Source organism: Ictalurus punctatus, chromosome 2 (assembly GCF_001660625.3).
Source record: "Ictalurus punctatus breed USDA103 chromosome 2, Coco_2.0, whole genome shotgun sequence".
Taxonomy (NCBI): Eukaryota; Metazoa; Chordata; class Actinopteri; order Siluriformes; family Ictaluridae; genus Ictalurus; species Ictalurus punctatus.
Window position 1 is genome coordinate 3,565,841 of NC_030417.2, and position 25,158 is coordinate 3,590,998.

At 42.0% G+C, this 25,158-nt stretch overlaps 1 protein-coding gene across 7 annotated transcripts in view; it reads left to right on the forward strand.

The window, feature by feature from the left end:
* Nucleotides 1–14,526: 14,526 nt before the first annotated feature.
* The window catches only part of epha7 (eph receptor A7), a 76,389-nt gene continuing 65,757 nt past the window's right edge, over nt 14,527–25,158 (forward strand). For all 7 annotated transcript variants that reach the window (XM_017453878.3, XM_017453887.3, XM_047160626.2 and 4 more), the window contains exons 1-3: nt 14,527–14,803; nt 16,446–16,510; nt 17,571–18,240. In XM_017453878.3, coding sequence (XP_017309367.1) covers nt 14,716–14,803; nt 16,446–16,510; nt 17,571–18,240 — 823 coding nt within the window. In that variant the 5' untranslated portion in view covers nt 14,527–14,715. The remainder of the gene's footprint in view (nt 14,804–16,445; nt 16,511–17,570; nt 18,241–25,158) is intronic.

Below are 25,158 nucleotides of genomic sequence, written 5' to 3' on the forward strand. Positions count from 1 at the left end.
TTACATACAGGGTTATTATCATATTATAATCACAGTGCTCATAAATCCTCAATACTGATTGGTCAGAAGGCGTCGATTCGTATTTTACTGTATATATAACAGCAGCTCTGATCTAACAGTAGTTCAGGTCCATGTATATTAACACACTTGTTTCAACTCTACAGCCTGGAGATTGATGACGACGGTACCGCTTGAAGTACCATGGAGATGGTTTTGGATTTCAATTCCACATGGACGTTCTCGCTGTGGTCGCTGGGACGACGGTTGCGGCGATGGCGTCGGGACTGCGTTTACCGCGTACGGTTTTACACTCGGGTCTCCTTTAGTGAACGGTGGACTAGTTCAACACACAGACTTCATATAAACACCATAACGAACTTTCTTTTACGTTCACACTATCCGTCGTTCCCCAGATGACGACGGGTTCCCTTCTGAGTCCGGTTCCTCTCGAGGTTTCTTCCTCGTATCATCTCAGGGAGTTTTTCCCCTCACCATCGTCGCCCAATAGGGATAAACTCACACACTTAAAATCTCCATCCTGTGTTTATATATTTCTGTAAAGCTGCTCTGAGACAATACCTTTTAAGTTATTGAAAATGCTCAAATAAATCAAATTGAATTGAATGCTCAAACTTTCATGTGGACTTTTGGAGGTTTCCACCTTGGGAAAGTCTTCAGGCCAGAAGGTTTTTCCCGTCGCATTAACTTCGAGAGAGACTAACGCTTTACCGTCGCTGTAACGTAAGCGGTAAGACGAACGAACCTGTTCCGCGTGTGCTCCATAGCATCGACGTACAACGTGTCATTCTTGTCGTTCATCAAATAAACACAGAGTTATTATTGTTGGGTAATAAATTATTATTGGGAATAAAACAAGGAGTAGAATATTCCGGAAGTACCAAGAGTAATTTATCGTAACAGTATAAATCGCTATACTGCACTCTGGACCACTTCAATTCTCGGTGAAAAGTTTCCCTTAAAAAAAAATAAATCAAAAATCAGAGTAAAGATCAACAGCGTGTAGAAAGTGGCATGACGGTAGTAAGATTGTGTATTCCAGGACATGTCCATCATCAAATGTCACCCTGCACTTTCATCTCCGGTTCTGATAGAGTGCAGCGACAGGGGCTTTGAATATCTCCGGCAGCTGCGAGAAGCAAACACACACACACACACACACACATAAACAAATCTGTTTTGGCACCGTGTGTCTCCTAGCCACACACAATATTAAAGCAGGAATGCACAGCAGTGAAATGAGGTCTAATAGCCATCTCTAGGTGTCACTCAAACGTCTCCGATTTGACAGGAAATGCATTATCCACGGAGCCTCGGAGACGGCCGGCGTCCCCTTCCGAGCTCGCCGGAGTCTTTCCGGCTGACGAGCGGCTGATGAGCTTGAACAACGACTTATTAAATTTCCAGACGCCGCATATCTGTTAAAATCAAGGGGACACGATTTCGATTCAATTCAATTCGCCGACGGATGAAACCTCTATCGGGGGCCGGAGTTCAGACCCCGAGTCGTCACCGGACTTCCGAGAGGCTCGAAAACGGGGGATAATTGCTAATCTCGCACGTCTCCGGGCGCTCTAATCCTCTGGTGATGAGCTATCGTTGGAAACGAAAGCGCTCCTGTTCTTTATGGGTGCTTTTATGGCAGCCGTCCAGAGTGGCAGTTTCAGATTTCAGATCAGGTTTAAGAAGATGTAAAGCACAATTGTTTCACGATTCAATTATCTGATATCATTGTTCCGGGTGTGTGTGTGTGTTTTTTTTTTTTGCAATTAAACTTGTATTTCAGGATCAGCATTTGTCGGTCGTGACTAGAACGTTTTGGGCCCGATTAGCCTGATGAATTCCAAGCGTAGCATATGTAGCACTGTTTATTTTTTTGCAGGAACAATAACCGCAGCTTTAATAGATGTTCCTACCTTGGCTTGCTAAAGCGCATGTAAAAACTAGTTCAGCGATGTAAATACTGCAGGTTTGCCTGTATTGCTGAAGGCTAAAATATCCGGTTAATAATTCAGCTGTACTGTGTACACTTTGTCTTTTATGTTTCTTCCTAGTGAACTCTCTTATGATTAGGTAAGAGAGTAACACTGGGGCTTTGGGTCCAGTTTGCTCTGAATCTTATATATGCTTTTCTTTTCTTTTTTTTTTTTTTTGTTCTTTCCATCTTCATACAAACCTTCAGGGAGCGAGCTCACCTACTTTATCATCATCCACCCATATGAACAGAGCAAACATTCAGTTCTACGCTGAAATACCGGGCCTGAAATACACTCTGCTCTACAGCTCGAGACTGTATCGTGCTGGTTGAAATATATCAGTGGACTTCTACTTATTGTCGTCTGATCGGTCTCAGAGCAAGGGACGGCGCATTTATTTGGGTAGCGACGCACCCAGAGAGTCAAACGCCTGTCGGATGATGACAAACGTACATGGCGACCGAATTGAATCGGACTCTATAGTACGGTAACAGTGGACTCTAAGCATAACAATAACCACAATAATAAACGTATTCGAAACATTATTTTATCATCATCATCGACAGAGAGTGGGAGAGAGAGTAGGGCGATTGGGAGGACAAGCAGGAAACCAAGAATGGGAAAGATTTATATAAAGGGAGAAGAAGGCAAGAGTTTAGGCATTAGGAGCACGGCGAAGGGTGAAGCTTGAGAACTGCGCTCTTGTCAGCACTTTCGCGTTCGACGAAGACCGGAGTGAAGGAAGAGATAAAAAGAAACTCGGCTACACGTGCGCCAATCCCTTCAAATCTTACATAATCCCTCTTTCTTTCCCTCCGGGAGGAAAGTTGACTCAGAAGTACAGGAGGCCATGTTAATGACAGCGACGTGCTGACACTTCAGAGTCTCTTTACCTGCTCAGGTTTAGCTTAACGGCTAAGCGGATGCCTGGCCTTTGGTTGAACTTATTGAAGACATGATACATGTACAGCAGGGTTAGAAGAAGAAGAAGAAGAAGAAGAAGAAGAAGAAGAAAACAGCTAGCTAGAACAACTGGACTGAAAGCGATGGAACGATGACATATAAGACGGAAATGATGAGAGTAATCGAGAGTCCCGTCCGAAACTATTGGAACGGCAGGGCCGGTTAATTAATAGAGATCTATGAGAGGAACGTGTAGAAATTTCACACCGTGAGCGCCGTGAAGAAAAACCCCAAAACAACAGCCGGTGACATCACCGACGACCTCCACAGGGCAGAGGTGAAGGTATCACAATCCAGCGTTTGAAGAAGACTTCAAATAGTAAGAATCAGAAAGACAGATTGGAGCCTCAAAAAGTTCTGGAACCGAGATTAACCTCTAGCGAAGTGACGGAAGTGCGGAGAAAGAAAGGATCTGCTCATGATCCAAAACATGGAAGCTCATCTGTGAAACATGGTGGAGGGAGTGCTTCTGGAACATTCTCACTAATCTTCCTTGATGATGGAACTCCTGATGGTAGCACCAGAACGAATTCAGACATTTTGCAGGAACGTTTTATTTCCAAGTAATCGGAAGGAACTTCATCGTGCAGCAAGACAAGGATCCAAGACGCACTGCTAACTCAACAAGGACTTCATCGGGGGGGGACGGTTTTAGACTGGCCCAGTCAGTCCCCGGACCTTAACCCGACTGAGCAGCATTTCACTTCCTGACGAGGAGACTGACGTGCTCTTGCCATTCCAGTACTTTAGGACGGGACTGTATATGGCTTCGAACGCAAACTAGCGGAAAACAAACGAAATAACACGCTAATCGACGTGAAAATTGTTTTTATTTACGTATTCAATGCCAGGCTTTGTACTGTCTGTTCTATTTCCCAAATTCATCACAACTTTTCTTACTTCCTGCCAAGCTTTGTTCTTATTTTTTTTTTTCTTTCTTTCTCCGTAATACCTCTATACACATTGAAAAAAATCTCAATCCATGTGTTACTCTGTCACACTCTCGACTCTAGGGTGTCTACTCCCTAGATTAGGGCCTTATAAGGGGAATAAAAGCATGTTTTCTGTCCCGTTGCTCTGCTTTTTTACTCGATTTGGAGAATCAGATGTGATGAATTATTAAACAAGGTCAGTACTGAATTCAAGGATGTGCGAATGACACACCTTTAGACATTACACCGGATCTCTTATTTACCCGGGCTGATCGGCGTATCGTTATATCGCCTAAAGGGCATACCGTCATGTGACCTACTGAATGTCGATGACACGCTCATCGACGTTTCCTGATCGGCGACTCGGGAGGCATGGCCGAAACGGAAAAGACGACCTTACACACCAATCGAGCCTATACATCAAAACCCATAAAGATGAAAACAAGGCAATCTGTCGGATAAAAAGCCTACTTGTGCGCCGGAGTGTGAATGGCGGGGAGACTCGGACCACGGGGAGCTAATTGCGTGTTGTTTGCTTTTATCGCCACAGATGCTTCAGTGAATGCCATTACTCTCTCCGTGAGTGTGTCTTTGTGTGTGTGTGTGTGTGTCCTCATGCAAGCTGATTCGAGTCCTTATTGTATATCATTAGCGCTCTGATTGAACAATAATCGCTAAAGGTTACTAGATCACTTATTGGTTGGGTCTGTGAACAAATTAAAAATCAATAAGGTTCATATTTACCTCCCACTGGCAGCTGTTAGAACACGATTTACGCTTATTAAGTCTGAACATAACGAATTTAGGCCATAAATAAACACGGGCGTGAATTGAGAGCTCGGTTCTTGAGTTGTTTACGGTTCCGTCCAAGCGCCAGACCGAATAAAACAAACAGGCGGGCCACGGTTCGAAAAAGCAGCCCTGTTCCCATGCTTGAAATGTGAAACTATTAGCTTCGCAGTTGGTCTGTTTATCATTTATTAGGGGTTTCTCTCTCTCGCTCGCTCGCTCGCTCGCTCGCTCGCTCTCCGGGTTTAATGACTGCGAACGGAGAGTAAGAAGGACGGAATCTTCGGCATTTCGGAGGAACGTCGAAACCATACGCCTTCGTCTTCTGTCTAAAAGGATTCCCTGCGCGTGCTACTACCTTCATGCCGTGCAAAACCAACTACTGTCGGTTATACAACCTCGCTCATCTTTCTGACTAGGTAGGTTTGAACCGAGCTCATGAGTTTGTGAAGGTGAAACAGTCAGTCATCGCGGTATATGGCAGAGAGAGAGAGAGAGAGAGCGTAACGAACGCTGTGACGTCACAGAACACGACAACACGCCGTCGGAATTTCGTTAGCGGGTCGCTCACGCTAGCGCGACGGATGTTAGAACGAACCGTACTTTGTCCTGTGGCACGATCAAGTCATGTGCTGTAGTAGGTAAGGAAATGGGAGGAATGGGCTACTCGAAGGCGGGGCTACGACATGTTTGCGTTTGGAAATCTCGCGTCTCTGGAGGCATCGTTTTATCTGCAGCAGTCCAGTGAGCATCGAGGCCTTGAATACGATACGTGCGGATACAGGAAGCCAGTGCAGGGAGATGAAGAGGGGCGTTGCGTTCTGAATCTCTTTCCTCCGTCGGCGTTTAGTGGCATTCCCGGGAACGATTTTTGAGCCTCCGTGTCTGGTCGAACGCGAATCTCGTCTGCTTGTAAAAGATGTAATTTTTTATTTTTTTTTGCATTTGCCTGCTTCTGAACCATTAGCGAGCTCTAAAGCTTCCTTCCTGCGTCCGCTCTGCCCCTCGGCTCGACGCTTCCGATCGTGCTCGGCGTGTTCATCCTGCGGGAAAAACAGCCATCGTCGATCACGCCGGGCTTGCAAGAAATGACACATAAGTGGTTCGGACCATTTACGCGAGAGGACTTTTTCTAATTAGTCTGGAGCTAACACGGATATAGCGAAGGGCCTGCTGTGCCGCATGGTGCTGTTTGGCGGAAGTTTACGGACGCCTGGACGTTTTCAACTGTCGAGACTGAAACGTTCAGGTCGCCGCAATCCAAAAAACTCTGCTGGGAGATGGGAAAACGCAAGAAGACGTAGCACTCGTTTCCATGCACGTATCGATAATAATGACTAATTATAGTTATGGGTCATTCACGCCAAGGTTTCACACTCCTAGCTTCTTATTGTCCCAAGATAAGTGTGGCATTTTTATTACCTCTTGGCATTTCGAAGAGAAAGTAATAGGCTTAATGAGAACCTCACGCCTGCTGAGTGGACACAAAAAGAGGTGGCTCGTTCCTGTGGGTTTGTTTTTTTTGTTTTTTTTCGGTCTAATAATTCATTGATTACAGGCACGAGGGTGTTTTTTCATTCAGCATTAATGAGAGCAAATGAGTCCGAGTCTGCAGTTTAGCATGGCCGCCTGCGAGCCTTCGCTGGAGCTCGTGGCTCCCGCTGCCCTCGTGTTGCTCTGCGCTTTGTAATGGCTCTTTGTGTAATTAAATCGAAGAGAAAGGAAGTGGCCGTTGCTTAGACGTGTAGTCAAGTTAAACGCCCCGTTGTTGCTTAGGAAGAGAGATCTCGAAACGACACGTGTTGAAATCTTCAGAAGCGAAAACGACTCGACGGAAATGTTCCCTTACAGAAACGTCGCACGGACGCCACACGTGAAAGTTAGACAGGTCACGCGTTATCTTGGACACGTCACGTGTCATTTGCCATAGATTTTGGTGATCCGTTCATTTTCATTTTGTCACGCCAGATGTTGACTTTGTTTCGTTCACTTCTGTTTACTGCTTTTTCTTTGAATTATTTTTCAGGCATCTTCGCTCTGCAGCATTTCTTTGCACATGCCTAAAATTTTTTAAAATATATCTTAATTAATTAATGAATTAAATTTAATCAATTGATTCATATATTATATATATATATATATATATATATATATATATATATTTAATTGATTTATATATCACATATGATTTTTACCATGCTTCAGTTATTTTCTCATGTAATTTTTTCGTGATGATTTATTATTATTATTTTTTTAAATTTTTAAATGATTTATGGCATATTTATTTTTGCATGTGATATTTTAAATTATTCCTTTTTGATGATATTGATGTTATTATTATTATTTTTTAAAATTCTTTATTCCTTTACTTTATATGGGATTTTTTCACATTTTCTTCACATAATTTCTTGTGATTTTTTTATTCATTCCTTTTATTATGTGATTTTTTTATTCATTCCTTTTATTGTGATTTTTTTATTCATTCCTTTTATTATGTGATTTTTTTATTCATTCCTTTTATTGTGATTTTTTTATTCATTCCTTTTATTGTGATTTTTTTATTCATTCCTTTTATTACGTGATTTTTTTTATCCGTTCCTTTTATTATGTGATTTTTTTTATTCGTTCCTTTTATTGTGATTTTTTTATTCATTCCTTTTATTACGTGATTTTTTTATTCATTCCTTTTATTGTGATTTTTTTATTCATTCCTTTTATTACGTGATTTTTTTTATCCGTTCCTTTTATTATGTGATTTTTTTTATTCGTTCCTTTTATTGTGATTTTTTTATTCATTCCTTTTATTATGTGATTTTTTTATTCATTCCTTTTATTATGTGATTTTTTTATTCATTCCTTTTATTGTGATTTTTTTTATTCATTCCTTTTATTATGTGATTTTTTTATTCATTCCTTTTATTATGTGATTTTTTTTATTCATTCCTTTTATTATGTGATTTTTTTTATTCATTCCTTTTATTATGTGATTTTTTTATTCATTCCTTTTATTGTGATTTTTTTATTCATTCCTTTTATGTGATTTTTTTATTCATTCCTTTTATGTGATTTTTTTATTCATTCCTTTTGTGATTTTTTTATTCATTCCTTTTATTATGTGATTTTTTTTATTCGATCCTTTTATTGTGATTTTTTTCACATTTATTTTTTCTTACAGATGATTCTTTTTTTTTTTACATCATGTACTTTTGAAAACACGATTCAGTTCATTTCTCATGTCATTTTTATGTATGACTCCTTTATGTTCATATCTGATAAAAAAAAAAAAAAAACACGGATCGGTCATTTTCTCATCTATCTATTTCACGTGCTTCCTAATGCTTTTCCCTACTTACGATTTTTTTATTTTTTAAACGTGAATCATTTATTTTTTCTTGTGATATTTTCCATGATTCATCTTTCACACCTGAGTCTTACATTATTCCTGACTCATTCCTCAGTTGATTGCTTAAAGGAAATTATTTTCATAAACATGTGATTCGTGTTTTTTTTGTTTTGTTTGTTTGTTTTTAAACATACTGTATGATTCATTCTTTTCATTGGATTCTTTGTTTACATGTCTCATTTCTTTTCACTTTCAAAATTGAATTTTAAAACGATTCATTCTTTTCTTTTCTTTTTGACATACAATTCATTCATCTTTGCACGTTCCGGTCACGTCTGATTCTTTATTGCTCTGTCGTTCTTTATTAGAAAACCGATACTAACCTTGCTGTCTTTAATAAAGTCCTTCGTTCAATTAAAACATGAACTCCTGTCTTTAAACTTTTTAGCGATTAAGGCTTGGCGAGAAAATCCGACATGCATTTGAGCTTCATTTTTGAAACTTCTGGTCCTGACCCACATTTGGAAAGAGTCCAGGTTCTGTGATCACGCCTCCAATGGTGTGTCAGGTGCAAATGGGGCGCTAGCTGACATAGAACAATCCCTCGGTCACACTGAACCCTAGAAAACGTTCTCTTGGGCCACCGGTGCACTGCATTACTGAACTAAAAAAAGACCTCAAATTGCCTGGGAGTGCTTACCAAAAAACCCATGTCTCTCTCTGGCTGCTGCTCCTGGTGGCTATTAAATCTCTGCGTGGTTTTATTTTTTTTTCTCCTTTCCCCCTTGAAGGGCCCTCAAAGGCTCCACCCTGGCTACAGAGACGGATCGGGACGAGCGAGGCCGGCTGTCCTCCCCTCTTATTACCCTCCCAGCTAGGGACGCTTAGGAACGCAACACTCCTGCATTCATGCTCTGTTCGCACGTCTTTCTGTCTTCACAGCCCTGTCTTTTAAGCTTCTCGTGAGCGAGCGCAAGAAAGAGAGACCGAAAGGAAAGCCCGAGTCCTGGTGTGAAGTAACCTATAAAAAAAGAACTCCACGTCGTTGCCTGCTGATGAGGAGATGCGGCCCGAGCTCGGGGTTTCAGAACCGCCAGCAAATAGACACGTGGCAAAACATGCCGATTGACAGCAGCACAAAAACGGCAGAGCCTATCACTTTGCTTAGTGACGTACTGACACTAGGTTTAACCCGTATTATACGTTAAATAGGTCGTTGTTTCGTCCTGAAACAAAATCACTCCATGAGCTCGATTTCACAATGAAATGTATTTCAAGCATTCAAATCACAGAACAAGGAGAAGGGAAAAAATCCGAGACAGGCAAGTGGCAAGTGTTGTGGCGTCAAATATTACAGCCAATCACGTTCCAGTATGCAAACTGTATGAAAACCATATATCACTGGTTTCTCGGTGGAAGGGGGCGGGGCATGTAGAGCTGGAAGTGTTTCCCGGTTATATCGTTCTATCTCAAGGATTCCTCAAGGATTCTTTGGAGAGTAAGAGTAAGAGAGTACCCTTACAAAAGAACGTTTGACCTTCTGGAAGGATCCGTTAAGAAACCTCAATGAATGTTTTTTTTTTTCGTTGTTGTTCTTACGAAAAAGAACCAAAAGAACACTTGAAGGACCATTTCTCTACTCAATCTTTTCTGGGGTTTTTTTTCTTTTCTTTTCACAATGCCAGATAATTCATCATTATTATTATTAGCATTATTGTGGCAAAGTTATACAGTTATACAGTCCCCTCCACAACTATTGGAACAGCAAGGCCAATACTTTTGCTTCCGCTATACACTGAAGACATTTGGGTCTGAGTTGCAAAAGATGAACGTGAGACGACGGACCCGAATTTCAGCTTTCGTTTCCTGGTATGTTTACACTGAGACGTGCTGAGCAACTTAGAACATGGCACGTTTGGCGGCAGATGGCCCGGGTTTTAGGTGGTCAAAAATATTGGAACACGTGACTGACTGTGGTGTTTCTTGTTACCCAGGTGTGTGTGTGTCCTTTTAAAACTGTTTAAAGGATGAATGGTTCTCTGAATGTCTACTCTTGGTTTAAACTGTGGGTTTCACCTGTGTAGGCGGCATTTGTTGTCAAAAAGGATAAACCCACATGAAGACCAGAGAGCTGTCTATGGGAGAAAAGAAAGCCAAATATAATAATAATAATAATAATAATAATAATAATAATACAGTACTTTCAGAGGGGATTGTACTTCATCAAGTTTTATAAATATATATATATATATATATATATATATATATTTTTTTTTTTTAAAAAGACAGCACTTTGAAAACTAGTGAATGCAAGTGTTGAAAAATACATTACATTTCAAACCTTTGTTATTTAGAGATGCGATTTATTTACTAACTTTTTTTTATTTACTATTTATTTACTAACTCTTCATTTTCCTTATAAGAACCCTTCCAAAAAACCCTTGAGGGAACCAAAGAGTACAGCGTGAGCCATGTACGGCGTCCTGGACCGTTCAAGAAGCTTTAATGTAGCTGAAATAGGGTATAATTTGTCGTTTATTGTATTGTATTGTATTGTATTGTATTGCATTGCAAAGTCTTCCTCAGGAACAGAAATCTTTCCAGGACAGCGACTGTTGCTTTGTGTTTTCTGAAAGAATGTTTACGGATGTAGGAGGACGTTGATAAGGACCTGCCCACGGAGCTCCACTCCTGTGAACTGTCATCTCCACATGACCACTAGAAGATAATCCCATTTCATTTCAAGGAAAAGAGCCTCATTACCAGATGTGCTGTGCGTCCGGCATCCGAAATGCGTGTTTCCATTTTTATTTTTTGTTTGTTTTGGGTTTTTTTTTTTTTTTTGCTCGGTTTGTTTTCCCAAATCGCTCCGCCGTAGCTAATTTACCTTCCGCCATTATGTACAAAGCGATCTACGGCTCGATATTCAAAAGAGTATTAACAGGAACTCAGATAGCTCCTGTTTAATCCATCATCACAGCCGAGTCGAGTACGAACACGCCGCTGAAATAGAATTACGTTGTCACTTACTGCCGTGTTAAAGAAGTAAAGCCCCGTTAATCATATAGGGCGGTAATTAGAATTCATTAAAAAAAAAACCAAAAAAAAAAAACCAACAAGACCCTGTTCAATCCAGACACCTCAAAGCAAATTTAAAATGCTGATAATGAGCCACATGGGTGTGTATCAAGGGTAATGAGGATTAGCAGTCATTTGCATACCCAACAACAAATAAATACATATGCATAAAATAAAATTTAAAAAAAACAACGGAGGTAAATAAACCTTGGTGGGAGTCCTTGCCCGTCCGTTTGCGATGTACATGTTGTATTAATCAATATCCGTGGGCCTTAATTACAGTCGGTTCTCTCGTTCTAGGTAATGGAGCTTCATAAGCGACCTGGAGACGAGTGCACGGTACGTTTCCGAGGCTAATGAGTTCCCTTTTGCGCGTTAATTTATCAACGATTCGCCAAGTCGGTCGTCTGATAGGATGGAAATTAACTTCAGACTTTTTTTTTTTTGTAATTGCGTTCGGTGTTTATCTTTAAGTCACGAACCCTACTCGAAAGGAACCTGAACTCATTTGTCACTCGGATCTACTTAAAAGTACTTACACCGATCGCGGGGAGAGTTTGGATATAATCGAGAAAAAGTTCCGACTCGGTGTTTTCACATCTTTGGAGTTTACGCAGAACGGCGCGAACAAGCAAACAAAAACGAAACGATCGAGTTTTTCGAGCGACAGTTCTGTAGGCGGAGCCTGAGCACCACTCTTTACAGCCGTGTCGAGCAGAAAAGCATCTCAAGCACGTGTCGTGTCGCTAAGATATATCACAGCCGATCGTGCTCCGATACGCAAACGCAAACCTCGCCGCGTCTCTGGTTGGCCAGTGGAAAAGGGGCGGGGCGTGTAGAGTTAGGAATGTTGACGAGTCACATCCTTGAAAAGGGTTCCTCGTGGGACTTCTTAAAGTGGTTCTACTTGGAGCTACAAGTGCATTCTAGGAGCTGGTACGCTTAAACGGAGCATTTGAAGGATCCGTTAAGAGCGAGAGGTAGTTCTGCGGGCGGAAACGCCGCGTTGAAGAGAGAGGTCGTTCAAATAAGCACTCGTTACAGCCGTGCTGAGCCGAAAAGCATCTCCGAATGCACAGCGTATCTGGCGCTACGTTGAGTCGGATGGGATTCGACAGCAGACGAACACATCGGGTTCCGCTCCCGTCACCCAAGAACAGGAACGCGTGATCTGTCTGCATGTCTTTCCGCCCATATATCTGTCTGTCTCTCTGTACGCGTGTAGTGATGGACTGACGATGCATTTTTTGATACGTCTCTCCGTGTCCATGTCTTTCTGCTTGCTCCTGTATGATTGTCTCGCTCCATTTTTTGTTTGTTTGTCTACATTTGTCTGTGTTTTGATTGGCCTTCGTGTCTCCTTTGGCCCTTTCTGGTTGTCCGAACGTGCGTCCGTCCGTGCAGTATGTCGTCTTGAAAGACATTACGTGTCTCTTTCAGTCTCTCTGTGCATCTGCCTTCTGTATCGGTCTTTTGATCCATGCGTCTATGTGTCTGTCCGTATGACTTCCTCTCTACTTCTTCACCGCTCTATCTATCCACGCGTCAGTCTGCCTTTTAGTCAGCGTCAGTCGATTTTTCCGTCTGTCTGTTGTATATACGGGAAATTTGTCTTACAGTCTGTCTGATAAACTGAAACAACTCACCTACTCCCTCTATAGCCAAAAACTGTTCTACAGCATCGCACTGATATATATATTTTTTTGTTTGTTTTGTTTTTTAATGACGTGTAAACAGAACAGTGTCAAAACATAAAAACAAACCCCCGAGAACTGTTTAAATATATGGTGTAAAATGAAATCCCTGGAGCCCCTCAGAGAGATTTTATGAAGGGTTCAGATATTAGGCTCATTACTCGTACATGTACGGTAATATTTGAGCTCTTTATGAGAGTTTTATTATTATTATTATTATTATTATTATTATTGTTCTAGAAGGTTCCTCAGAAGTCCTACTTTCGAGCTATTGAGGTTTGGATTAAAACCTCAATTAAAAATTATTAAAAAGTGCACAGACTTGTTTGCAACTAGTTTTGTTTTGATGGAGTACTTTTGAAAAGGCTGACTCTGCTTTGTTTCATGAGAACACAAAAAGGCCTTTGAGAAAAAAAAAAAAAGTAAAATAACACAGGAACTGACTGATATTAGGAAGTATGCACATTTCTGAGGACACATTATTTCGCTCCCAAGCTGGGTGTGCTAATATTGACGACCTTGTGCGTTCAGGCTTGTCCCTTATTAAACTAATCATGAATAATAACCCGTGTGGTTGTTTTTCTTAACATGTTGAGGAACAGTGAGGGTTTTTGAGAGTTTTTTTGGAAGTATGCGATCCTTCTCAAACGCTCCGGTGTTGAGTCATGCTTTATCTTCTCTGCCCGACGTCCAGCCGTGGATGCACACGAAAGAGCTGACTAGCTTCGGGGGTTTCCTCTGGGTACTCCGGTTTCCTCCCCCAGTCCAAAGACATGCGTTGTAGGCTGATTGACATCTCTAAATTGTCCGTAGTGTGTGAATGTGTGTGTGGTTGTTCACTGTGATGGGTTGGCACCCTGTCCAGGGTGTCCCCCACCTTGTACCCCGAGCCCCCTGGGATAGACTCCAGGCTCCCAGCGACCCTGTGTAAGTTAAACGGTACAGAAAATGGATGGATGGATATATATAGGTCTATAATGTTAATAATAAATCTTTTTTTTTTTTTTAAATGCCTAAATGATATATAAAATAATGAATACATAAACACACGTAAAATCTTTACAAAAACGTCTGCTGCACTTTCCCCGGTGTGCGATGTTGCAATTACTTATGCTATAGCGTCACTTGATTATAATAAAATAATATACTGTACAATATTAATAATAATAATAATGGATAATGTTTTAAACTTATATTCTGAACAACACATAATAATAATGATAATAATAATGATAATAATAATAATAATAATAATAATAATAATAATAATAATAATAATAATAAAAAAAAAGCAAAGGATACAAAATAAATGATGCATAATAAAAACAATAAACAAACATATATACAGTAGCCTATATGTAGTAGTATAGCCTACATGTACACATTACCAGACAAAAAAAAAAAAAATAATAATAATAATAATAATAATAAGTTTTAAGCAGTTTCTCATGCGCAATTTCTCTACTTATGTTTATGTACTTTAATTATTTTTAATAATAATGCAATTAAAATAATATTATTTGTAAATAATGACATTTCGTGTGTTTATGGATATTTGCAGGCCTATAGAATCGAGTTCTATACAATAACGCCTTCACTGTGTTTGTTTACATGTCAAAGATATTTTTCCACCCAAACCCCGCCCCTTTCCTGCAGTCACTCCAGTTGATTGGCAGCGCTCCTAGCCCCGCCCTGGCCCCGCCCCCTCCGCCTCTATTTGACTGAGACACTCGTGTTGCTCTCACTCAGAGCCGGTGGCTGTGGCAGCATCGTCCATGGCAAGGCAACGGATATAAGCGCGCGCTTTCTTTCTTTCTTTCTTTCTTTCTTCCTTCCTTCCTTCCTTTTTTTTTTTTTAATTCCCCCTCTCCCTCTGTTTCTCGTCTCGAGCTGCTCACGGTCCGACCGAAAAGCCCCGCACCATGACCATGCTCGGCCGCCTGTGGACTGTATTCTGCCTCCGCGTGTGCTTTTACGCGAGCGCCGGATTAGCGCAGAGCTCCAGAGAGGGTAAGTGATGGGAGGATGGCACGAAAAAGAAAAAGAAAAAGAAAGAGAGAGAGAGAGAGAGAAAAAAAAAAGTTTCCGCGGCGGAAAGGACAGCGGAGAAGTCACGAGCGGCGCGCGAGCATGGACACGGAGAGTTGTTATTGAATGCACGCGCTGCCTGGCACACACGCACGCACTCACTCACTCACGCACGCACGCGGTGTCGGATTGTAAAGAGCTGGATACAGTGTTGCGGTGTCGCACTGATGCGCTTTTTGGATTCTGGAGAACTTGCACTGTATTGCAGTACCGAGCAGCCCGATATGTCCGCGCGCACAGCGCGCACTCTTTATCTCTGCTATTTCTTTCCCTCTTTATATAACGGACATATTATTATCATTTTTTAAAAATCAATATGAAATCATTTTTTTTTAAAAATCCGTAATGTCATGAATCCTGAATGTTTTTTTTTTTTTTTTTAAATATATATTGTACTGAATCCTGAATGCCTTTCTTTAATTGTCGGATCAGACGCGAGCGCTAAAAACCTGCCACAGTGTGTTACTGTCGCACAACTAAACTGCTTTTGTTCGCTGGGGGTTACTGGTTAGTCGTTTTCCCACTGGAGATAGGGATAATGGATAGATATTTATATATTTATAAAGAATGATAACTGATTAATAACTTGGAAAGGTCCATCGGGTGTGCGTAAAAGCGTAAACGGCGCACCTATGGTTCTATGTCAAGTGTGTGTGTGTAGGATTATAGTATTTTAGATCATTTTATTTTTAAAGAATTATTTCCTGGGTGTTTGCATTTGTCGCGCCGCAGCGCATAAAGATCTCTCTCTCACTCTCTCTCTCTCTCTCTCCATACATATAAATATATATATATATAACATACTACCCCCCTCCCCCCCGACAAAGCTCATATACAGCGTTTCTAACTTCATCAATGCGCCCAAACCCCAAATATACCTCCAAAAAAAAACACACCCCCCCCCGAAACAAAAACAACAACCCAGCCCCTGATTCACCTCTGCCTTCTCAGACTCCCAGCTCTTCATATCCAGTGCCACTCGATAAATGCGCACCGCATATGCATTTTAATTACCAACAAGCCCTGTGTAGAAGAATTAGGTCGTCTAGGCTACAGCTCCTGAGTGTATGTATATCTCACACCACAAGTGTTTGTTTGTTTATTTATTTATTTATTTATTTTACCCAGTGCTTTTTTTTTTTTTATTGGGTTTGTTTGCTTGTGTTTATGCCGTCGTTTAAACTCCTGTTCCATCAGTGAAGATTAACCCCCATCTCTCTCCCCACCCCAATCTCATTTCCCAAAAACATGCCAAAAGCAAAATTCAGTGGTTTTTTTTTGGCTCGTCAAATTGACTTTTGTAATCCTGGCATGTTAATTCAGCTCCTTGTTTGGGGCTCTAAGCACAACAGCGTGTTTACACACGCTCAGCTACCATACACACACTCGCACGGGTCATGATTTGTTATTTCTGTAGATGTTCTCTGTCACTGGTGCTTGCTGGGGAGGCCTTGTATCTCTCTCTCTCTATCTCTCTCTCCCTTTTTCTTTCAAATGGCTGAAGTTTTGATATGGAAACATTAATTCCCGTGTGTCTCTGTGTCCGTGTCTTTCTCCCGGGCAGTGATCCTGCTGGACTCGAAGGCACAGCAGACCGAGATGGAGTGGGTAGCGTCTCCTTCGAACGGGGTGAGTCTTCAGCCGTCACGGGTCCAACTCCGGGAACTCGGCGTGGGATTTATCCCATATCTGATCTTTCCGATGCTCGTCTGATCTCTCAGGCTGTCTATGGTACCGGAGACCGGATGAGACGGAGAGAATGCGAACGATACACACGTTAGCCGTCGCCAGTTCATAAATAAATAAATAAATAAATAAATAAATAAAAAAACGATTTATTTTCCAAATTGCCGGTGCGTTAGGAAGTTCCGAAGGCGTACTCTAGACTGTTCTTGAATATAATCACTACTTAAATATTTATTATCTGTGTCTTATTGAATACTCCTTAGTTAGGTCCATTATTTCCCCCCATTTCTCTTTGGTTTATTTCAGACGTCGTCTAGGTCTTTATTTCTTTTGCCCAGAGCTCATTTTATACATTGTGGTTCGTATGATTTTTTTTTATTTATTTATTTTTTTATTTATTTTAATGAACTATAATCTTCTAGCTGAGCTTGTTGTTCCACAAGTCATTATTTGTTATTGTTTATTTAAACCAAATTCTTATATATAATTTTGATTTTCTTTTGGGCCTATACACTTATACTAGATTTAAAAAAAAAAAGAAAAAAAAAGTTATTGGACCTCTGTAGTAGTTTTCTTTTTTCAGTTTCTTTCTTTCTTTATTATTATTATTATTATTATTATTATTATTATACTTTTGATTTCTTCTTGGCTGAGCCACTCTTGGTTGACCCAGTGTGTGTGTGTGTGTGTGTGTATGTATATATATATATATATATATATATATATATATATATATATATATATATATATACACACACACACATTTTTTTAAAAAATATGTTTATTCTCTGTTTATTCTCTGATTTTCCTCTAGCAGTTAAAACTAATAAGAGTCGAACACTTTCCTAACAACATATATTTCCGACTGATTTGGGGCACCGAAGTAGATCTGAGAGTTTTCCACCCATGTTTGAGTTTGGGAAACCGTTCTTTTAAAGCATGATCATGATCATACGAGGATAATGAACACGTACAGCGACCGACCTGTTTATTTGCTTTGCAGTGGGAAGAGATCAGCGGGCTGGACGAGAACCTCATCCCCATTCGCACGTATCAGGTGTGCCAGGTGATGGAACCGAATCAGAACAATTGGCTTCGGACTAACTGGATCGAAAAGGGCGACGCTCAGAGGATTTTCGTGGAGCTGAAATTCACGCTGCGGGACTGTAACAGCCTTCCCGGTATGGTCGGGACGTGCAAGGAAACGTTCAACTTGTACTACCAGGAGACGGATGCCGAGATGGGCAGGAATATCCGCGAGAGCCAGTATATGAAAATAGACACCATCGCGGCGGACGAGAGCTTCACGCAGGGCGATCTCGGCGAGAGGAAAATGAAGCTGAACACGGAGGTGCGGATCATCGGGCCACTCTCGCGCAGAGGTTTCTACTTGGCCTTCCAGGACGTCGGAGCGTGCATCGCTCTCGTCTCGGTCAAAGTTTACTACAAGAAGTGCTGGTCCATCATCGAGAACCTGGCAACGTTCCCGGACACCGTGACGGGATTTGAGTTTTCCTCACTCGTCGAGGTGGAGGGAACGTGCGTCAGCGACGCCGAAGAGGAGGCCGACAACTCTCCCAAGATGCACTGCAGCGCCGAGGGCGAGTGGCTCGTGCCGATCGGGAAATGTATCTGCAAGGCCGGGTTTCATCAGAAAGGCGACTCGTGCGAACGTAAGTATACCCGCCGCGCTTGTTCCTGTGAAATTCCGTATCGGTACCTCATCGATTAACCTCACGCCCGATTGGACAATAGTGTAATATTAAAAAACGGTATTATTATGTACATCAGGCTATTATGTAGAATTAAGTATTCATGGGTCCATTCGGTGAAGGAAATTGCCCTTGTAATTATTTGACGAGTCTCGGTCCAGTAATACGGCACTTCACTCTGAGAAAAAAAAAAAAAAAAGAATTCAGATTCATTCCACAAACGGCTCTGCTTATCCGCGCAAGACGAAAGAACCAAAGAGAGAGAAAAGGGGAAAAAAAAAAAAAAAAAGAGGCCCAGGAGTGGAAGAGAGAAATAAAGAAGCGTGATATTTGACAGGAATAATAACGAGGGATTAAATCTGGAGGCATATATCCGTGGCATAATAATAAGGGATCTAGTTAATTGTTTGATTAGCAAGCTCTTAAATTATAGTGGTGGTCGTGTTGGTATTGGGATTAAACGATGACTTGCACTTGAGTCTGGCTCGCTGCTCTTCAACAACGCTCTCTCTTTCTGTCTCCTGCTATCTGGCTTAAGGCCAAGTCAATCACTCACAAAATCCCCGACGCTGGAGGAAGTCCAGGCGGTCATTCCGTGTCTCTCTGAGTCGTCCCCGACCGAGACGAGAAAACAAACAACGGGCATTCCACGTCGTTAGGCTCCTTTACAGGAAAGGCTATTAGGGTTGATACCATTGCCTCACAAGTAACGGGGGAGTCGGGGGCGTCAGTTGTTCCCTTCCGCCTGGCTCGGAATACAAGAACCGGCGAGGGCTCAAAGAGGGATCGCTTAGTTTTGCTCCATTTAAGTGGCCTCGCTTTGCTCGATGTAGCCTTTCACGTGCAAACCTGGCCACCGTACCGGTGCCTACAGTGCGGATCATCGAGCGTGGCGAGGGGCAACGCTTCTTCCATCGGAAATATCAGGAGGGCGGCGGAGATGGCTTTCACGCCACGTCCAGGTCTGCATCATCATGTTAGCGTGCGAAGAGTGCTCCTCAGTGCAATCACATGATCAAAAAGCAGAAGCCCCTCCCCCCCACATCACGGTGCCCCATCGAGAGGTTATTTCAGAGCGGAAATGCCAAGTCCGGAGACGCCAGGGTGCCACTTTGCCGTTCGGATGATCTGGAACGCATCCAGGGTAATAACGGGGAGTCTTTCAAGTTCTTTGCGCAAACACCGAAAGCCAGCGCGGGAAGAGCGCCCGAGTTTACGCTGACGTCGATGTCGAGTAAGAGCAAAGCTTCACCGTTTGACCCCCCCGGTTGGAAGATTTGGCCAAAAAAAAAACAAAAAAAAACAAGGGGGTAAAAAAAAAAAGAAAAAAACTTCACAAACTCCTGACATTTTTAAAGCAGCACCGCTCCAAAAAAAGAAACCAATTGCCCTCCACAACATGCCCTCCACATCGTCACGTTATGAGTTTCACTGGGCTGCCGACTCGAGCGTCGGCGATATTACAGGCGCAGTTAATCTAAATAAAATGAGCGCAGGAGTGCTGCGTCAGCGTTCTTTGGTCCCTGCCATTTCTCCTGGTATTAAATTGCCCTGCTCAGTGTTTCCCCAGAGTTCTGAAAAGGCTGAGAAGTACCAGCGTATTATTCTCCTCGTCTTCAGTCTGCAGTGTCTTGTGAGAGACAGAGCTCTGTTTAATATGGAGGTCCCGTCTCTATCTCTAGTTCTCTTTGTCTTCCGTTTCTGACTCTGTCCATCCCGAGAGGACTCTCTGGCCCCGAGGCTTTCTAGAGCCTGCTTCTTTTTTTTTTTAAATTTTATTTCTTTTTTTTTTTTAACACCCGTTACATTTTAATATCTGCACTGCATTTTATGCGGTTGTGTCTGGGCTGGGGTTTTTTTTTTTTTTGTACGGTTTTGGTTTGTTTCTGAAGGAGCTGTAAGTCAGGTGTCCTGTCCTCCGTGTCATTCGAGACGGGTTCCTCCACAGGCCTCCGAACGTGTGCGGTGATCTTGTCATTCATCACCTGGTGCTGGAGTGGGTGGGAACTGTGCCGTCTTTCATTTCTCTCCCCTTTTCTTTCTCGCCATCTCTCTAGCTTTTTTTTTTTTTTTTTTTTTAACAAGATTTAACCCGTACCTCCTACCGCTAGGGATCTTCAGCGATGGCGGCGTTGAAACGCAGCGATGTGAAACGTCCAGGGTTTATTTTGCATAGAGCCAAGCGAAAATAGCGGTCATTCATTCGCAATGCGCTGTTTCACCAGCGTCCATGCTGAGAAAATGGAGACACAGTGTGTTCCTTAACCCGACTGAAAAGGCCCTTATAGAGAGACATTGCGGCCTTTGTTTTCTCGTTTTTTTTTTGTTTTTTTTTACTTCTTGAGCAATCCTTGGAATGCGCGTTGCTCAATTTTAGCACGTCGGATAATTGCGTCGTGAGCCGTACGGCATGGCTTGGGGAGACGACCGCCGGTTGACCCATCGCGTGTGCGAAAGCAAAGCTCCACTGTTTGCCTTTTCTCCCTATGCAACATTTGCTAAAATGCTAATGGGGAAGTTAGCACCACGTATCCGTCATCTGCAAGATCACCACCCGCCTCGGCTGATCCGTCAGGGAGGTGGACGGAAGTTAGTCAGAACATGATGGACGGCTTCTTGAAAACCCCAAAGGAGGTGGACGGTTTGGCGGGGGGAGGGGTGAGGAGGAGGGGGGGTGTAGCTTTCCGTGGAGCTGTAATAACACACAATAACATGAGAGGTGAAGGGAAGCTAGGCTAGGCTAACACTCAGGCAAGGCCTTGCATTTTAAATGCTACCCAGCAGGACTTGGTGAATGAGGATGAGGGATGAGGGTGGAAGTACGGTGGGGGGGGGGGGGCTGATTGTTTCTGAGCTGTGACATTTAGCTGATTGATCAGGTGTTAACACGACGGCTGGAAACAGCCATCCACTGGCAAAGCCTAAGTGATCTCAATTATTCAAATGGAGGGAAGTTCCTCAGGAGGGACGCCGCAGGCTTCGAGGCTGTCAGGGACGGACTCAACGCCTGACGGATGACAAAAAAAAAAAACGCTGCATTCTTGCAGAGCTTGTAGTGGACGTTTTTTTTTTTTTTTTCTTTCCCCCCCCCCCGCTCTCCTCGACTAGCAGGTTTTTATAATGCGATATGATGTGAATCCGTCGGTCCAAACTCAATATGTTTTTTTTTTGTTTTTTTTAATCTGCTTCTCAGTGGTGTTGGATTTCAATCTAAGTACTAAATTACCACAGAGTTTAGCATCCACGTCTTGTCAGGTCCATATCATATCACGTAACAAAACCTACAAGTTAAGTCAAACGGCCTAAGGAGAGAAATCCCACCTTGTTTGCTAGCTAGCAAAGTGTTTAGCATTGAGCTTGGGGTGTCAGGGACAGTCTAGTCGTCTGACCGATGATACGAATAAATAAATAAATAAATGAATGAACGTATAGAGCTTGATCGATTTACTCTCCTCGGGCAATTGACCTAGCTTTGACTAGCAGGTTTTCGCGCCGCGATACGATACGACTCCGTAGCGGCGTGGTTTAAACAAGTCAGACCCGGTACCAGTTATCGATCTGCTTCTCAGCGGTGTGGATTTTCAATCTATGAACACGGAACAATCGGATTTTTTTTTTCCTTTTTTCCGCAACTCAAACACGACGAGCTTCAATGAACCCTTACTCAGCACTCAGACAGTCGAAGGCTCGGACGGCGAATTTGGCCTGGCGAATTCCGAAGCGCTGCATCATTGCTTAAATACACCTCGTTTAAAAAAAAAAACCAACATAATAAAAAAAAGAACACGATCAAATGAGTGTATTTATTCCCACTGAGGAGAGAGAGAGAGAGAGAGAGAGAGAGAGAGAACGTGAGCTTCCTCTACCCTCTGTGGGTTTTTGTCTTTGGGAGTGTAAACGGAGAAAAGTGCAAGGTTATGTAATAAGTTATCGATTTTGCTCTTAGCGAGAGATTGAGGTGCCGGGCCTGCGCTCCCTGAGGAGGGAAACTCTTGACAACAGGGCCCTCACTGCCGCTCAGCCACAGCTCAAGTCCCTCAAGCTGCTCACATATCACTTTCACCTCAGGGTTAAAGCTGCTCTTAACACACACACACACACACACATAGATAGATATGTACACACATGTACTGTATACATGTGTGCACGCCTAAACGCATATAGCTTGAATGCTTAAATGGAGACCGTGTGCCACGGTCTCCTCCGGACAGACAGCAGGCAATTACAGAAAAGACAAAGGGTTGTGTGTGGGTGAGGGTGAGAGCGAGAGTGAGGGTGTGTGGCGGTGTGACAGGGGAAAGTGAGTAAGCCTACCCAAGTGTTTATGCGGAGAAAGTTTAGACAGGTAAAAGACGGCTGTGTGAAAGCCAGCGTCGTCATGCTTCAGGATAGAGGTATCCGAGCTTTGTGCGCGTCTGCGCGTTTGTGACGGAGATGTCAGGATGCGTTAGCGTTGCCGGGGGGGACGGGTAGAAGAAGGTAGGGGGTCTTTGTTTTGAAGCAGAAGGGGTCACGGGGGGTCACTCCTTAGGCGAGTCAAAGGTCACCCGGCCACCTCGTTTATCTTCCAGCCTGGCAGCGAGCTGTCATTGCATTGTCCGAAACACATCGCGCGCAAACGTGCTAAAGTGAAGTTAATATACGCTGACCTCAAAAGACCAAGCAGTGGTGAAAAACGTCACGCCATTATCTGAGAAATGCCAAAGATGTGCCTGTTCTTTTGTTGTTGTTTTTGTTCTCCCCTCACGAGCCATTTGATTTCTCATCATAGGGTTCATCTGTCCCGGTTTTATTTTTTATTCTGTAGGGTTTTCAGAATAGGGTGACAATAGCCTCAGCTGATAATAATAATAATAATAATAATAAGAAGAAGAAGAAGAAGAAGTAAAAAAAACATTCTGGATGCATTGGATAAATTGCCAGCATTTAGCATATAAGGCGCTCTGACTATAGTACTAAATGCTGTATAACGATGCTAAAGTGCTACACCCAAATTGCCCAAGTAAGTCGTTTATTAAAGTAATACAGCTAGCTAGCTAGCACCATTCAGTGTTCGCTAGACAGAAAAGGGTTTAGCATCTCCATTTCGTCTCTGCCTGTATAACAAAATATTCGTATTAGCATAGTAAAAGAAAATTCATAATCATCCAGCTGTGCTAAATGTACTTTTAATATCTAATGCTAGCTAGCAAAGTGTTCACAGTGCCAACAGTTTGTGACTAAGTAAGTAAGTAAGTAAGTAGTTGTGGGTGGGGCTAGCTTGCAAACCCAAATGCTAACAAAAAAAAAAAGAAGTTCTTTTTAAATAATAAAACAAAAGAGTCAAAAAGGAAATCTATATAGATAAAACATTTAGTCAAGCTAGCAAACCATTTAGCATCCAGCTAACAGCTTGTATCCTGCCTGCATCTGTGTATACTGTATGTAGTGTACTAAAATAGTACACTATAGTACCTATGGTTTTACGTTAAACAGTGTAATAGTATTCATATCATTGAATTCGTAGTAAATAATGGCACCTGTGTGACATAGTGCTTAGGATCCAGTGCTATGTAGCTAGCAAAACATTTCTCAGCCCTAGCTGCCTTTAGCTATGCATGTATTGTAATGAAACAGTTCCTGGTGTGTATTTTCAATTCTAATCACTAAGGAGTACATTAAAATAATGGCATCTTTTAGCATTCAGTTCTCAGGTTGGACATAAAGTAAATATATATATATATATATATATATATATATATATGGTTTTTTTTATTTTTTATTGAGACACACCTAAATAGAGATGATTTATTGATTAAAAAAAAAAAAAAATCGATAACATAGCATCCGGTTCTCCTTTGACTAGCTGGCTCAAACAAATATCCCAAACATTAGGTGCTGGAAGTACACAGATCACATTTACACAAACTATGCCCAACGTTTGGATGGAAATACGCCGGCAGTCACACAGCGCAAATGATAAATGCGCTCTAAATCACTTCCCGCCTTCGACAGAATTATGTAACGCTTCGCACTGATAAAGTACATCTTAATGTCAGCAAAACCTTGCATGAATGAAGAAGAGCATTAGGTTATGTCGTCCCGTGCCGCGATGATTAATGACCCTAAACAACGGTTGTTTTATGACTCCAGTGCATTAGTGTTCATGCGATCGATATTTACTTTCGAATGCCTTTTAGTGAACTCGCGGCGTTGCGATTTATTCCCTTTCGTTTGTATTAAGGTCGTTTTCTCGCCGCTTAAACAACGCGCCGTGTCCATGTGCATATTTTAAGCGTATTTACCTTTTATAAAAATGGAAATGTTTTTTCTTTTCTTTCGTTTTCTTTTTTTTCTTCTTCTTTCTTTCTCCCCCTGGAAATAGGCCGCGTGCTTTCTATGATGAAAAACCCAGCTTTTGAAGCCGTCATTATGGAAGCCGGATTAGCGAGACATCATAGGGAAAAACGGCGCGTCTGTGTGTAATCAGGCCGTTCAGTTATCTTTATTTACACATCAGTACTGCTTCGGTGGGAAAAAAAAAAGAAAGAAAAAGAAAAAAAAAAAGAAAGACTCTTTTTTGTCGTTGTTGTCGTCGTCGTTCACTAAGAAACCTCAGTCATTACGGAATATTTCTCATTATGTTTGTTTACGAGGGAGACTCGATGGGTCTGTCGTTAAAAGAGCCTGCGTGTGTTGTGGGTTTAGCCCCACCCCCCCCCAGAAAAAAATGCATTTCGAAAGCGTCACGTTTGAACGTTGCTGTGTGTAAATGAAGAAGAGGTCAAATTCCTAGAACGAGCAGGGCAAGGCAGTTGAGATCGCATTGCTACACGTTGCAGATATTTCTTGCAGATGCTTTCCTGCTCACCACGGTTGTAAAGAGTGATCGTTTGAGTT